Source organism: Oncorhynchus keta, unplaced genomic scaffold (genome assembly GCF_023373465.1).
Source record: "Oncorhynchus keta strain PuntledgeMale-10-30-2019 unplaced genomic scaffold, Oket_V2 Un_contig_4759_pilon_pilon, whole genome shotgun sequence".
Lineage (NCBI taxonomy): Eukaryota > Metazoa > Chordata > Actinopteri > Salmoniformes > Salmonidae > Oncorhynchus > Oncorhynchus keta.
Window position 1 is genome coordinate 320040 of NW_026287945.1, and position 16576 is coordinate 336615.

General features: G+C 43.9%; 1 protein-coding gene across 1 annotated transcript; it reads right to left on the bottom strand.

The window, feature by feature from the left end:
* Positions 1-545: 545 nt before the first annotated feature.
* Positions 546-14324, bottom strand: LOC118382037 (interleukin enhancer-binding factor 3-like). Its single transcript, XM_052509616.1, has 20 exons — positions 14206-14324; positions 13467-13581; positions 12333-12465; positions 12249-12294; positions 11134-11308; positions 10665-10842; positions 8792-8889; positions 8068-8163; positions 7823-7934; positions 7587-7684; positions 7217-7328; positions 6940-7068; positions 6553-6761; positions 5959-6078; positions 5481-5606; positions 5023-5190; positions 3355-3472; positions 3059-3097; positions 1983-2378; positions 546-1329 (listed from the first exon to the last, which is right to left on the bottom strand). The coding sequence occupies exons 1-20, from the start codon at positions 14322-14324 to the stop codon at positions 1196-1198; spliced, it is 2721 nt and encodes a 906-aa protein (XP_052365576.1). The 3' UTR covers positions 546-1195.
* Positions 14325-16576: the final 2252 nt, after the last annotated feature.

Consider the following 16576-nt stretch of genomic DNA (forward strand, 5'->3'; position numbering starts at 1 on the left):
GTATATGGGGCTATATTTAAATGTAAAATGTACACCACAATGGATGTTTTTCCATTTATGTCATATGGTTTTTTGAAGAATGATTAACTGATAGTTGTAAGTTGCAAATAAACCCTTCTAGCTACAGTACATACAGTGGGGTATGGTAGGCCAGGCTCTAGAAACACAATGAGGAAGTGCATTCAGTGGCTATTGGCTAAGAGTAGAAACTCAAGCATAGCATACCTTCAGAGAAAGCATTTGGGTCATTGGCTCACAATGCATGAGCCATGATCGGCATCGTAATGTTACTTGTGATGAACATCCCTGGTATTTTAAAGTGATGCTCAAGATGGGCATAGTCTTTCTAGGGATTTAAAATGTAACCACTGCCAGTCAGGTCAACTATAGGATTTAGTCTATATTCAATACAGAACTAAAGGTGGTAAATAACCAGTTGGCTCGCAGCATGAAAACATGTGAGGGGATCGGTCGCCATGTGGAGAAGAAGCCAAATAGTATTTAAACCCAGGTCTGAAAAACAGTGGTCAGTGTATGTATGACACTTTGCTCCAAAATAAAAGTAATTTATTCTTACAAACAACCAGATACAAGCCTTTTAACGAAACCTTCCAATGAAACAGCAATTAACACATTTCCATTGCTCTTTCACATACAAATCCAAGTTACTGTCAACTTGTTTGTTTTTTTACCACACTGCTGGTTAATATAATAACAGTTAAAACATAAAACAGTGATTCAAATTAAAATTAAAAATAAAGAAAACAAGTCTTTGAAATAAGAACAGATTCTCCGTTCACATTCACATTCAACCTCAGGTGGCTTGACAACAGAAAAACAGAAAAAGTGTAAAAAAGAAAGAAACTTGAACAGAACAAGAAGTCTATGACCCAAGATAGCATCATCCTGAAAGTGCTATTATTATCATGTCCTTTTTCTAATCCCTATACAGAACTGAACTACTTGTTAGACACATGTAGGTTACATTTACCACATGGTAAATAAAGAAATAGATAGTCTGGTTTATGAAATAAAGTGATGGTGAAAATGACTTGAGTGTTTAGGATTCATCAATATTAGATCAATATAATGAAAGTAGAGAAAGACATGAGGGTCTTCTTTTCCTCTGGGCGAAGGCTTTAGAGGGTTGGTTGGAGGCTTGAGAGAGGGACGTGGTGTGTGTGTGTGGTACACCCTATTTGTACTGATAGTTCATGTTTCCGTATGCCGTGGGGTAGGAAGTCTGCTGGGTCTGGGGAGTAGCCGCCGCCCCATAGCCCTGGGAGGAGGCGTTCCCATACATGCTGAAGCTCGATTGGTTTCCGTAGCCTACGGACCAATGAAACATCAATAAGAACAAGACATTAAATAATCAACCAATCAGATGCTCTACTAACACTCTTTAAGCCATTATTAAGACCACATTTGGATATCAAGTGACTAAAGACAGAACCAATATCAGAAATAATACCAGATAAAAATCTATATATTAGTATACACACACATACAGTGCCTTCAGAAAGTATTCCCTCTCCTTGACCTTTTTCACATGTTGTTGTGTTGCAGCCTGAATCTAAAATCAAATAAACGTGAATTTGTTTGTCACTGGCCTATACACAATACCCCATCATGTCAAAGTGGAATTATGTTTTTAGAAATGGAAACACATTTGAAAAGCTGAAATGTCTTGAGCTAATAAGTATTCAACCCCTTTGCTATGACAAGGCTAAATTACATTCCAGTAATTAATAAGTTGCATGGACTCACTCTGTGTGCAATAATGGTGTTGAACATGATTTTTGAATGACTTCCTCATCTCTGTACTCCACACATCATCATTATCATCATCTGTAAGAACACTTTCTGAAGGCACTGTTACATCGAGCAGTTACCGGTATATCAATGTGTGTATGAGTGTGTGTGGCGGTAGGGGCCTCCTTTGGCCCCTTATATAGATTTCCACTCACCGAATCCCCACTCACCGTAACTGTACATTTGGCCCCCGGTGACAGAGCTGGGGTAGGCTGTACTGTACATAGAGTAGTCCACCTGTTGCTGGGTCTGTTGGGCTTGAGACTGAGCTGCAGTCAGCAGACTCTTCTTATCCCCTCCGTAGCCATAACTATAGGGGCTCTGCTGGTCCAGGGGAGGGGGCACCGACTGGTAGTCACCCAGGGAAGATGCACCGACCTGGGCTTGGGCGGTCATGGCGGCTGAGGTGGCGGAGGTGGTTATGGCCGGTGTTGTGTAGGATGATTCGGGGTAGAAGGTGCCGTAGCCGGTGGTGTTGCCGCTGGCATCTGCCTCTGTGGAGGCGTCACCGGTGGAGGTGGTTGTTGTGGAAGCAGCCTCTGTTGCACCCATACTGTACAGATTGTCTGAGGGAGAGATGGACAATGAAGTTACAATAGTGTGATTGGTGAAAGGAGGACATTTAGTATTGGTTGGAGGAACACTTAGCAAATGCTTTGAAGGGGATATCTTTTTGAGAAAAACTGAGAAATGTACACAACTTCAACTAGGAAGTAAAAATACTGTTTATTTTCCTTTTAATTTGTTTTATTATACATTATTATTATTATTATGACAAATGCTCAACATTGTGTTGCAGCCCAGCCCCAGCATTTAAGTCAACATGATGGAGAGATGCTAGGGTTTAAATAAGAGAATCAATGTGTAAGTGTTAAGACTCAACTTAGAGGCCAAGGAGGACAGAAAGCAAAGCTAGCAGTCTTAGCCCACTTAGCCCCTTATCCCACTTCTGGGGCCCCATTCCTCCCTTCTTTGAAGTAGGCCTAATCACTAATTCAATCATTACACATGTTTATACAGGTGATGCAAGGGGGGCACATGGCTATCTAATTCTTGGATTTCTAGTGATTATACTTGAAGGAAGGAAGTACTTTTTAAGGAATTCAAATGGGTACCAGTGACTCAATAGACTATAGTGGTTACAGAATAGATAAGGCTAAATAGATAAGTTACCAAACACAAATGAACACACCTAACCTATCACTCATTAGTTCCCTTGACAACAGTGTGGAGAGAAGACACTTACGATAACCAGAGCCAGCACTGCTTCCATAACGGTAGCTTGCTGTTAACAAGAAAAGAGATATACATTTATTACCTTAAGGCAAAGGAGCCGAAAAGAGTTGGACGATTTCCTAACAAGCCCTCTAGAACAGTCCGACTATAGGCTTATTGTCTAATCATTAATGTATTTACTAAATAATCTAAAATAAGCCATATTTGAATGATTTTCTGATAAGAGCATGTTCTCACAGAGATGAGGTTAAAGGCCTTAAGGCCCGTCTAGATCCTGAGATAGACAGTCCAAGTGAAGCGTCCTACTTTGGTTGTAGCTGCTGCCAGTCGTAGGCTTTCCTCGACCCCTGCCTCGCCCGCGGCCCCGGTTGTTAGGCTCCGTGTCGGTTGGAATGCCTCGAATAGTGCCAAAGCCTGGGATATGCTGTTGAGGGAGGGTCAGAGGTCACTAAAGGGTTCCTAATCATGGTGTGTGTGTGTGTGGATTAATTCATGGCTATTCCTAGTCATGATTCTATAGTATTGTGAGGTGCATTAAACATCCCTTTTTCAGGACCCTGTCTTTCAAAGATAGTTTGTAAAAATCCAAATAACTTCACAGATCTTCATTGTAAAGGGTTTAAACACTGTTTCCCATGCTTGTTCAATGAACCATAAACAATTAATGAACATGCATCTGTGGAACGGTTGTTGAGACACTAACAGACGGCAATTCAGGAAATTAAGGTCACAGTTATGAAAACTTAGGACACTAAAGAGGCCTTTCTACAGACTCTGAAAAACACCAAAAGAAAGATGCCCAGGGTCCCTGCTAATCTGCGTGAACGTGCCTTAGGCATACTGCAAGGAAGCATGAGGACTGCAGATGTGGCCAGGGCAATAAATTGTCATGTCTGTACTGTGAGACACCTAAGACAGAACGGACAGCTGATCATCCTCACAGTGGCAGACCACGTGTAACAACACCTGCACAGGATCGGTACATCCCAACATCACACCTGCGGGACAGATACAGGATGGCAACAACAACTGCCCGAGTTCCACGAGGAACACACAATCCCTCCATCAGTGCTCAGACTGTCTGCAATAGGCTGAGAGAGGCTGAACTGAGGGCTTGTAGGCCTGTTGTAGGCAGGTCCTCACCAGACATCACCGGCAACAACGTCGCCTATGGGCACAAATCCACCGTCGCTGGATCAGACAGGACTGGCAAAAAGTGCTCTTCAGTGACGATTCCCGGTTTTGTCTCACCAGGGGAGATGATCGGATTCGTGTTAATCATCGAAGGAATGAGCGTTACACCAAGGCCTACACTCAGGAGCAGGATCGATTTGGAGGTGGAGGGTCCTTCATGGTCTGGGGCGGTGTGTCACAGCATCATCGGACTGAGCTGGTTGTCATTGCAGGCAGACATCCTCCTCCCTCATGTGGTACCCTTCCTGCAGGCTCATCCTGACATTACCCTCTAGCATGACAATGCCAACAGCCATACAGCTCGTTCTGTGTGTGATTTCCTGCAAGACAGGAAGGTCAGTGTTCTGCCAAGGCCATCGAAGAGCCCAGATCTCAATCCCATTGAGCACATCTGGGACCTGTTGGATCGGAGAGAGAGAGGGCTAGGGCCATTCCCCACAGAAATGTCCGGGAACTTGCAGGTGCCTTGGTGGAAGAGTGGGGTAACATCTCACAACAAGAACTGGCAAATCTGGTGCAGTCCATGAGGAGATGCACTGCAGTACTTAATGCAGCTGGTGGCCACACCAGATACTGAATGTTACTTTTGATTTTGACCCCCCCTTTGTTCAGGGACACATTACTCCATTTATGTTAGTCACATGTCTGTGAAACTTGTTCATTTTATATCTGTTGAATATTATGTTTATACAAATATTTACACGTTAAGTTTGCTGAAAATAAACGCAGTTGACAGTGAGAGGACATTTCTTTTTTTGCTGAGTTTATATCATGTCTTACCATGGAAGTGTATGTGACTGGTTTCTTCTTCTTGGGGTCAGAGTGAGGGTTATAGTAGGGCCCCGCCCCCTCTGGGAAAAGTTTGTCCAAAGCAGCTAAGGCTGCGTAGGCTTTGGCCTCCTTCTTGTTGGAGCCTCGACCTTTGAACTTCTGTCCATCTACCTCCACCTGTGAGTGGCGGAGGTGGTAACAAAGAGACATGCTGGTTACTGTGTTTCCACATCCTGCTCTGTCAACTACATCTGGGCCCATATTCATAAAGCGTCTCAGAGTGGTAGTGCTGATCTATTATCGTAATGAATAACATTCTACATAAACATGGGGGACCTGATCCTAGATCACTATTTCTACTCTGAGATGCTTTGTTGATTCATCTACTGTAGTTTCCAAATCCTTGCGCAATGAATCAATAGAATTGTCCCAAGCGTGCAAACCCCACCCATCTGCCACTGACTGACCTCCATGACGAAGCACTTGTCATGGCTGCCCCCGGTCTCAGCAGAGAGCTCGTACTTCAGGCTGCGTCTCTTCTCATTCAGCTCCATCACTGGGTTCTTCCCGTGTTTAGTGAGGATGGGACCGTTCTGATAGTATGGAAGACATAGCAGAACAGTCAAGTCCAATGAACATCATCAACAACAACTCTATTGCAACATAAGTGCTTTATGAAAGTATACTGTGAGATTCTGGCATTTAAGACCTTGTTCTACGTACCCAGGGGCATGTAAACTCACAGATACCATTTTTATGTTGTTACATGCAGTAGGAAGGAAGGAAGTGGTGGTTTCACAAGCTAATGCTAACTATCGATAGCGCAATGACTGGAAGTCTACAGGTACAGTAGCAATGCTTTGTGCTGCTTTATGAAAGTATATTAAAGTCAACCATTTTAAAAAGTAACAGGGAAAAGCCAGAGAACATAGAGAGAATGACTACCTCGTCAGATGCCATGGACGCATCACTTGCTGTAGGTGTGGATGGTACGTTGGCTCCTCCCTCTTCGCCTGGTTCAATCTTCACATCCGCCCCAGTGGGCAGGCCCAACTTCTGCAGGACCTGAGAAGGGCAGGGAGAGAGAGGACTTGGTGGACGGCAGCCATTATAAAACAGAGTCAATACAGACGACAAGGCATTCAATGCAAAACCAGTGGATTACATTCTTGGAGAACAACGACATAACACTTTGATGAAAGCAAGCGAAGGTTACAGAGAGAGGAGAAACACTACTCTTTCTTTCAAAGAGAGTAACATTTGATTCCAGGGACATTTACATTTAAGTCATTTAGCAGACGCTCTTATCCAGAGCGACTTACAAATTGGGACCATCTTGTGTTGTACCAGTTAACCATCATCTTAAAAGGGATAGTGCGAGATGTGTCTAGTTACCCAGAGTTGTGGATACCATTTCTACGTGCAGTATGAAGGAACTTGCAGGGAGATTTGCACACTAACGCTAACTAGTGTTAGCGCAATGACTGGAAGTCTATTGGTACAGCTAGCATGTTTTCGCCTAGGCATACAACCCCTTACCTTGGCAGCTAGGTGGAGTTTGGCGGTGCGTTTGGACGGCCCTGAGGCCTCGTATGTATCGCCGTCCACGTCTACCGACATGGTGAACACCGGGAAGTGCACTGGACCGCTCTGACCCGTCAGACGGTACTGCAGACCAGGCTTGTGCTGGTTGAGACGCATCAGGGCGTTCATGGCCATAGGAGAGTCCCCGGGCTTCTCTTCTGTGGCTGGGGGAAGGGAGGGTGACAGAAAGAGAGACAGGGAGAGATAGTGAGAAAGAGATAGATGGGGGAGAAAGAAGAAGAGAGCATATCAGAACAGGAAAAAATGTAACCTCCTCAGAAAGAGCCTCAATGGTAGAATAGCTACGAAAAATCCCATTCGAAGACCACTTCGGATACATACACGACTTCCTAGGAAATTTAGGATATTTCTGGAACTTCTGAGACTTCCTCTTCTTGCTGTCATCTCCCCCTTTGTCCGCCGCATCATGAGGTCTCTTGGGAGGGTAGGTGGAACTGGCCAGGATCTGAGCTGGTAGGGACATGGAAAAGGGACAGGGTTCAGGAAAAGTTCAAATTCACAACACATCAAGACTACTACTAGACAGCTAATATGAAAGTCACATTTGAGAAGCATGGGACAGGCCAGGAAGATCGCCAAAAACTGAGGAGATACTAACAACCGTAGTTTCTGAGACCTGGTCCTATGGTCCTCCTTGGTTCCCTGGCAGGCAGGGAATCCATCCCTAGCACCTTGTACAGCTGTCCGAACGCAGACAACCTTAAGGCATGCTGACAGGGAAAAACAAACATAGAACACAGTCAATCACAAAAGGAAGCACATGGGAGAGAATAACACATTTGATATTCTATCTGGGGAGTGTTAAGGACACAACATAACTTTCAGCAAAAAAAATCTTGTGTAGAACAGATATTATCATTTTTCAAGTAGAGTAGGGAATCATGTCAGCTCCATTTGTTACAATTCTACCTGGAACGTTATAGGCATAAATATTTCACCTAACCGAATGAAACTGAAGCCTGTTTTACCTGGGCACTCTGTGTAATGTCCTCACGTTGCTGAGTGTCCAGGTGGCTGATGGCGTCCACCTTCTCCTTCTCACAAGGGTCCTTGATACCCGGACCGTCTTTGAACAACAGAAGAACATTTGAATTAGTTTAATTTGGTGGACGTCATTTCTACATTGTTCTGAGAGGTGTTCTGCAAGGCTAAGCTCTATTTTCTCTATTTACCCAATACAGGTCTTTAGGGATAAAAGACTTACCGGCCATCAGGATTCCAGACGCCAAGCACTCGAGAACTCTGCGGAAAGACTCTCCTGCTCCCATTGGCCGATCGCATGTTCCAATGGCCTTCTCACACAGCAGCTCTAAAGGCTTGACAGAACAGAGAGAGAACAGTAGATAATGAATCTAGTTCAGACCTGGATCCCACCGCTGCCACCCAATGTAATAATTTATTGTGACATGTATATCATTATAGTCAATATTATTGGGTGACTTGACTCACCCATCCTCTGAGTGGAGCCCAGGTGGGGACGCGGTTACACAGGTCTCTCATGATACGGATCACGACGGCGGCCGACTTCAGGTCGTTGACCTTAGCCTGAGAGAGACAAGCACGGGCCGAGCGGAGTCAAAAAGGGTGCGATACCCAACAACCTACCTACCTAGAGCACTGGCAAATAAAATAAAGAAAAGGGGTGCAATATTCCAGTAGCCTCGCGAGCCGCATGATCCCGCGAGCTCACATGATGCAGGCAGCTCACGAGGCTAATATGCCTGGACAGCACAAAGGAAAAGTGTGATACGAGTCGAATTGAACCAGTTGTGTAAGTACTGAGTCATCAGGAATATTGCACCCAGAGGTAGCATAGGAAGGTTAGTGCAGTATTCCTCCAATGTACCATTGGAGCCAAACATTTAATTAGGAGGGAAAGGGGATACCTAGTCAACTGCACAACTTAATGTATTCAAACTAAATGTGCATTTAACCCAACCCCTCTAAATGAGCGATGGTTACATAGTGTGTAGGGACTCTTAAAAACAACGTAGCTACAATATCAGTTGTACTAGCAAATAACAGCAATATAGTTCCAAGGAAGACAGAATGAAATCATAGAAAACAATGAGGCATTGTGAGAGCATACAAACTCACAACTCATTATGGGACAAGGCAGAATAAAAAGGCACATTTGAACACTTTATTTGACAAGTAAAGACGGGATGCAAACCTGGAACCACTTGGAGTGGCGGAGAGATGCCAAGGCAGTTAGGCATTTCTGCCTGTCCAGAACGTCCGCCGGCGCATCGCTGTCAACCGTTAGCTTTTCTATTGGTCGATGGGTGGGATAAGAAGACAAGGTACGGTTTGACCAAGGGGGGTTTCTGTCTCGAGGCTTGGGGAGGAGGAAGCTTTTCCCAAGGCAGGACAAGGACTTCTACATCTGCATTGCTTGCTGTTTGGGGTTTTAGACTGGGTTTCTGTACAGCACTTTGTGACATCGGCTGGTGTAAAAAGGGCTTTATGAATAAATTTGATTGAAGGGGACTCCCCGCATTTATAGAGAATGGATTTACCCACCCACCCACCCACCCTGTAGCAAAAAACTCTATGCTAGGTCTAAGTGATGAGAGTGTACTCTAGCCATCAGATTCACAGGGGGTACCAGAGCATAATATTTCTCAATATAAGGTTTTGCTGGGGGGATTTCTTAGTCTTAATCAAGCCTAGTCTTAGTACCCCTTAACTGGGTCATGCTGCTCTGTACCTTTCCGAGACAGAATGAGAGGCCAGTTGGTCAAAGGTCCAGCGTCCCTAAAAACTGACACACTAGAAGGCTTAGTAAGAGAGAATCAATCAGGTTTGGAATTACTGTACAAGGCAGTTGGAATCAGAATGCATTTGTGGTCGGCTCGGTACTGCAGCAAAACTGATAACTGCTTGGCTTCAGCTTGGCTTCAGCTTGGCTTCCCCCAGCAACCAAATCTGGCCTTGATCCAAGACAAGGCCATTCTCTTGGAGGACGTAGCTACTAAAGCAGATTGAACTCAAAATGCCCTTTTCCTGACTTTTAATTAGATCACATTCATCCCCTTTGCCTCTCTCACATACACCCCCATGCATTACTCACTCACACACACATATTGCTCTCTCACATACACCCCCATGCATTACTCACTCACACACACATATTGCTCTCTCACATACACCCCCATGCATTACTCAATCACTCACACACACACACACACATATTGCTCTCTCACATACACCCCCATGCATTACTCACTCACACACACATATTGCTCTCTCACATACACTTTCCCTTCAATATCCTTTCCTCAACCAGACAGGTCAAAGGAAGGGTCCAAAAACATTACCTGTCATGCCGATCAGTTTTGCTGCAATACGAGCCTCACGTTACACTGTTCTGCATTAAAAACACATGCAATCAAATCTATATCCGCGCATTGGCTGGCATTCTCAGAAAAGCCTTCATTTCTTAACTTGAACAATACAATTAACTGTAAATTAAGTCGTACATTACTGTTATTTAAATCACATTATTACACAATGCATTATTAACGACTAAAAGAGGCATTGTAGCGATGAAGATTGTCGCCGTTTTGTTACATAATTACAGCGAATAGAAGAACTCTGATCTCCAGTGAAGAACCAATCAGATTGATTGTTCACTGGCATCGGTTCTAAAGCAGCCACTGTGCAGGTTCTACTAATCTCTATATTGACTGATCAGGTATTTAAATGGTGTCTCAGTGTATGGATCAGTAGGGAGCTGCACGGTAACATGCTTTAAGTGAATAGTAACACATAGATTATCAGCTGTAGCTGATCTGAAGTTGCCTGCTGTTAAGTGCAGTCCAGCGCTGCCTACATTCAGCAAAGCACAATGTTGTAGAACATTGCAGATAGAAGTATCACACATAATATATATTGGTGCACATATCTATCACAAATAGATCTCTACATCATATTTCTATCTGAGACGTCCCACAACGCTGTGCCCTGAACACAGCCGTGGTTGTGCTGGGTAGTCCCAGCCTCCTGGCCAGGTTGGAGGCTGGTCCCTGGGGGGGGGGTCATACCTCCAGGTGGTTCCTCCAGGGGGGTGGTAGCTCCGGCACCCTCTGGCTCAGCCTCCATGCGTATCATGGGGGAGGTCAGGTGAATGGTTAGGGTCAGGACGGGCTCCTTGATGCTCTTGATCACAATCTCCGCCTCCTCTGGGATCTGGGTGACCTCATACTTGTCCTCTGTGACGAGCTTTAGTAGAGTTGGAATGATGGGAAAATAAATCAGTTAGGATTTTGTCTTACAGTACAGAAAGAGAGACAATATTAGCATAGAGGCAGCACCTTTCACAACCAAAAATACCTTTTTAAATATAGGTCCTATTGCAACTCTCTCAGTCCCTCTCATACTCTCACTTCAAAATTACCAAAGAGAGACAACGTTAACATCATCGAAGGACATCGGTCTCCATTGGGAAAGAGGTCTTCTGAGCGCAATGGGACTTCCCGGTTGAGTAAAGGTTCAACGAAATAGATACACTACCTCAATCTGGGTGGAGAGGTTCTCAGCCACCTTCTTGAGCAGGGTGACGGTGGGTTTCTCAGTGCAGAGCAGCACCAGCTCCAGGTCCATGTCTCCCTTCAGCAGCAGGCCCTTGGCCACCAGGCCCACCCTCATCACCCCACGCAGGATACGCTCTGGAGGGGGAGCCACCTCACTGGGACAGGGGAGGGAGAACCAAGGAAATGCTTATTCAGAGACAAATGCAATAAGGAATTCTACAAGATATGAAGAAGCACACATATCCAGGATTAGATGTACTGTTATCCTTCACTTTCTTTCTCTCGCTCTCTAAAAATGCATCTTGCCTTCCTATATTGAAGTATTCATGACATTTTAGAGTTTTAGCAAACGCTCTTATCCAGAATGACTTACAGGAGCAATTAGGGTTAAGTGCCTTGCTCAAGAGCACCAACAGATTTTTCACCTAGTCGGCCTGGGGATTCGAACCAGCGACCTTTCGGTTACTGACCACTAGGCTACCTGCAGCCTAAGAGTCACATATCTTAATTGCTTGGATTAGTGAAAGTAATAGGATGTTAATCCTGCTCTCAGCTATCCAATCATGTATCAATCTGTGCTTAACTCAAGGAAATGAAGGAGGAAGCGTTTCCAAACAAATCAAATCAAACTTTATTTGTCACATGCGCCGAATACAACAAGTGTAGACTTTAACGTGAAATGCTTACTTACAAGCCCAACAGTGCAGTTCAAGAAGAGTTAAGAAAATATTTACCAAGTAGACTAAAGTAAAAAGTAATAATAAAAAGTAACACAATAACGAGGCTATATACAGGGGCACTGGTACCAAGTCAGTATGCGGGTGTACAGGTTAGTTGAGGTAATTTGTACACATAGGTGGGGGTGAAGTGACTATGCACAGATAATAAACAGCAGTGTACAAAAGGGGAGGGGTAGAAGCTGTTGAGGAGCCTTTTGGTCCTAGACTTGGTGCTCCGGTACCGCTTGCCGTGCGGTAGCAGAGTGAACAGTCTATGACTTGGCAGAATGGAGTCTCTGACAATTTTATGGGCTTTCCTCTGACACCGCCTGGTATAGGTCCTGCAGTACCAGGGTCTTTGATCAGTCTTTCTTACCTCTTCTCTGCCCCTCCACAGGTACAGGCGCCACACCGACTCCGGCCTCCACATCCAGCAGGTCGGAGACGGTCTTGAGGGCACACTCCACGTGGGAGATGACTGTCTGCACCGCCTCCAGCTCCTCAGACGATGGGTACACCGCCGCGTGCTTCGCCATCATGTGGCGGTCGTCGCTCACGAAGATACGCATGGGAGGCGTGCGCACCGGAGGGGCCTGGAAGAGAGAAGGTAAGATGGAAAAGTGTACGTGAGATGTGGGTCGTGGTCAGTTGGGCACACAGTAAGAAAACAATTTATAAAGGAAAACTGAAATCTATGTTCTTATTGTAATAAATCAACCGTGCGTCTTGCCTTTTTGAATGCCCAGCCATCTTTAGACAGCTGTTCGTTCCACAACACAAAATTCTAATACAGGCTAGTTTTGTCTCCTCTAGTCTCTCCTTATATTGGCTGTTAGATGTGAAGCAGGCTTATTTTACTTTAATGGTTTTGGGTAAAGTTCGTTAACTTTAAATAAAACATTATGGTATTAAACAGTTATTTTATTTTCATGGCAGTCTTCATCCATAATCGTCGGTTACACGGTTATACAGTTACCGAGCCAGCCCTAAGCACGGCTTTCATTTGTTCCAATGGAATAGGATGGGTGTGAATGATCTGGAGTACCAGTATGACTAGTACGTACAAATAGACCGAGGGGAAAAACTGTGACTGGAAAATTATAGTTAATGTATCATCTACAACTTCTGCAATTACATGCCTCTTAGCAAGAGGGAAATAAAATATTTTATTAATGGCCATCATGTTGGAAACAAATCATAGGACCATTTGTCCAACATATCAAAGTAGGTGCAATTGGCTGCTCGTGTTGGCCTATAAACAGTATACACCGCAGAGGAGGCTGGTGAGGGGAGGACGGCTCATAGTAATGGCTAGAACAGAGTTAATGGTATTAAACACATCAAACAGTTTCCAAGTGCTGGATACCATCCCATTCACTCCATTCCAGCCATTATAATGAACCAGCCTCCTCTCACCAGCCTCCTGTGCTGCACAGGTGAATTCAAGTAGAATTCAACACAACACCTAGGGATAATTCTGATTCTCCAACCCTTGTGTTCATTCGGAGGTGACAGGCATTAGCCCGCGCTACATTCACACACACAGGGAATTTGTATTGACGTGGAGAGAAACAGTCGAGGTGGAAGTTTGAACCTCAGTTTGGGGTCGGTTCTCCTCGATCTCCTGTATGGCTGCGATGTACTCATCGTACTGCCTCAACTCCTCCTCGTAACAGAGACAGTCATACCAGTAGCGTAGCTCCTCATATCTGGGAGGAGAGAGACAAAGTAGTTAGAATAGAAACCAATTACAGTACTAAGTTTACCTGTGTAGATTCAACATCGACCAATTTGGCAGAGATTAGTGCAACATTTGGAGAGAATTGAAATGCCTTGTGTGTAGAAATACTACAATGTAGTTGTCATAATGTAACATTATTATAACCAGGTGGAGTAAGAGTAAAAGGCATGGATGAGAGAAGGCACTGCTCTTCAGTCAGTGTCGCTTGCATTTCCCCACTAATGGTAAAGGAAAATGCCACCCAAAACTCTTAGATCCGTTGTTGATTTAGTCCCAAAATATTTTTTTTGCATGTCAGAAAGAGTTTTCCAGACATATAACTTTCAAAATACATAAATACAGCCGGTATGAAGCATTTTGCACCATATAATGTAAATCCATCATACTGGCTATATTTATGTATTTCAAATGTTTTTGTCTGGAAAACTCTATATTTCTGACATGCAAAACACTTTGGGACTAAATCAACAATGGACTAATGAAACAAATAGCCAAATATAGTTTTAGGTGGAGTTTTCCTTTAAGATTAGGATTGGGATGTGGACCCTAGAGTTGTACCTCATTAAAACGTCACCCTGGAGCGATACAGTACCTGTCAAAGTCGTGTGGTAGCAGGCGATGGCCTCGCTGTATCAGGCTGTCCCAGTACAGGAGCTCTTCATAGGCCTGGCGTTCGTCCCAGACTGCATCTGGCACTGGCTCTGCTGCCATAGCCATGAGCTTGTCTTTTAACTGCCACCTGTGTGACACCTGCTGTAGCCATGGTAACAGAAACACTGAAAATCACTCTCTATACAATGCACCACCTCATGATAAACACATGGCAAAGAAAACTATATACAGTTTGTATAATAACATTTGGTGAAACTTTAATGTGACGTACGGCAGGCTTGTACACCACGTGACATCCCTGCGGTAACTACCTAGCTAACATTCGTAAACATACCAGGCAGTTGCACAAAAACGTGCAGGTAATATATACAATTTAAAAATCGAAGTGTAGGTAAACTATGCTAACTAACTGTTTGTTTACCACCAAATGTGTAAGCAGCTGTCCATACAGCTTTGGGTAATTTGGTTTTAAAACTAAATTACACACGCTGCAAACCAATTGGGCTAACATAATTTGTTTTCAACCTGCGGTGCCGACGCCATTTTTATGGCAAGATAGCTAGCATGATAATACCAGACCAGAGACCGTACCAGATGCTGTGGTTAGCAAGGTAAGCTACTACATTTTTTATGTTTAATTCAGCACATAACTGCAATTAAATGCATCGCTAGCAGAACGTTTGTGTTAATTTACAAACACTAAAGCAACAACCTTTTCTATATCGTTAAAAACACTCACCTGAGAAGGAAGGAGGCACAGTAATGTCGCGCTGTTTGGGGGCGTGGAGCTGCGCGGTGTCGCGCAATAATGACGATTTTTTAATTGTTTTGGTTCTTCAACTCATCCAGTGGGTGGCGGCATAACACCTTTAGTGGTTGTAGTCTGCCATTGTCCCGCAGATGAAGAATCCAGCAACACCAGGTGCATATGAAATGTTCTGGACAGTCCTGAATTTGGCCACCTCATTCTCTTAGCTTCATGGTTCCCACCACAATTGCAACATGTCACATTTTCCTCACTTTTAAAACACATGATATGATCTTTTCCACAACTTGGACATCTCGGCTTCTCCCTTCTGCAAACACTTGAAACATGACCAAAAGCTTTACAATAGCCACACTCCATTGGTCTTGGGATGAATGCGCCGACTCTGTAGTTTATATACCCCAACTGCACTTGAGTAGGGAGAGTCTCCATATCAACAAATAAAATAAGATAAACTCTTCACTTTTTCACAATTCAAATCAAATTTTATTTGTCACATACACATGGTTAGCAGATGTTAATGCGAGTGTAGCGAAATGCTTGTTCATCCGATGTGCATCAATCACTCCAGGAATATTTTTAAATCTCTTCAAAATCAACTTCTCACGAGATGCCAGCTATAACTCCCTTGAGGGTGCCCGATTCGAAGAGAAACACACAACACTTCAAACGTATCAAATTGGGTGAGACGCAACACACGTTCCTTCTGATCTGCAGAAGCACAACAAATCTAAACAAGCCCGCCTCTCGTGATCCTCACAGCCTTCACTTTACCCAGCACTCTCTCCACCAGTTTGGATATCTCAAATAACACCTGGCTGCCACCTACTGTAGGCCTAGATATCTAGATATGGCCTAGATATGGCCTAGATATGGCCTACAGTAGGTGGCAGCCAGGTGTTATTTGAGATATTCAAACTGGTGGAGATACAGTTGAATTCTGAAGTTTACATACACCTTAGCCAAATACATTTAAACTGAGTTTTCACAATTCCTGACGTTTAATCCTAGTAACAATTCCCTGTCTTATGTCAGTTAGGATCACCAGTTTATTTTATGAATGTGAAATGTCAGAATTAAGTAGAGAGAATGATTTATTTCAGATTTTCTTTCTTCCATCACATTCCCAGTGGGTCAGAAGTTTACATACACTCAATTAGTATTTGCTAGCATTGCCTTTAAATTGTTTACTTGGGTCAAATGTTTCGGGTAGCCTTCCACAAGCTTCCCACAATAAATTTGGTGAATTGTGGCCCATTCCTCCTGACAGAGCTGGTGTAACTGAGTCAGGTTTGTAGGCCTTCTTGCTCAGACACACTTTTTTTTAGTTCTGCCCACAAATTTTCTATGGGATCGAGGTCAGGGCTTTGTGATGGTCACTCCAATACCTTGACTTTGTTGTCCTTAAGCCATTTTGCCACAACTTTGGAAGTATGTTTGGGGTCAATGTCCATTTGGAAGACCCATTTGCGACCAAGCTTTAACTTCCTGACTGATGTCTTGAGATGTTGCTTCAATATATCCACATGATTTTCCTGCCTCATGATGTCATCTATGTTGTGAAGTGCACCAGTCTCTCCTGCAG

Excerpts from the sequence above, each read along its gene's own strand:
- LOC118382037 (XM_052509616.1), bottom strand. The coding sequence starts at position 14,324 with ATGGCAGCAGAGCCAGTGCCAGATGCAGTCTGGGACGAACGCCAGGCC. Across the intron at positions 5,191-5,480 it reads ACAAGTGCTTCGTCATGGAG|GTGGAGGTAGATGGACAGAA; the intron begins GTCAGTCAGTGG and ends CGCCACTCACAG. Across the intron at positions 1,330-1,982 it reads GGGCCAAATGTACAGTTACG|GCTACGGAAACCAATCGAGC; the intron begins GTGAGTGGGGAT and ends ATTGGTCCGTAG.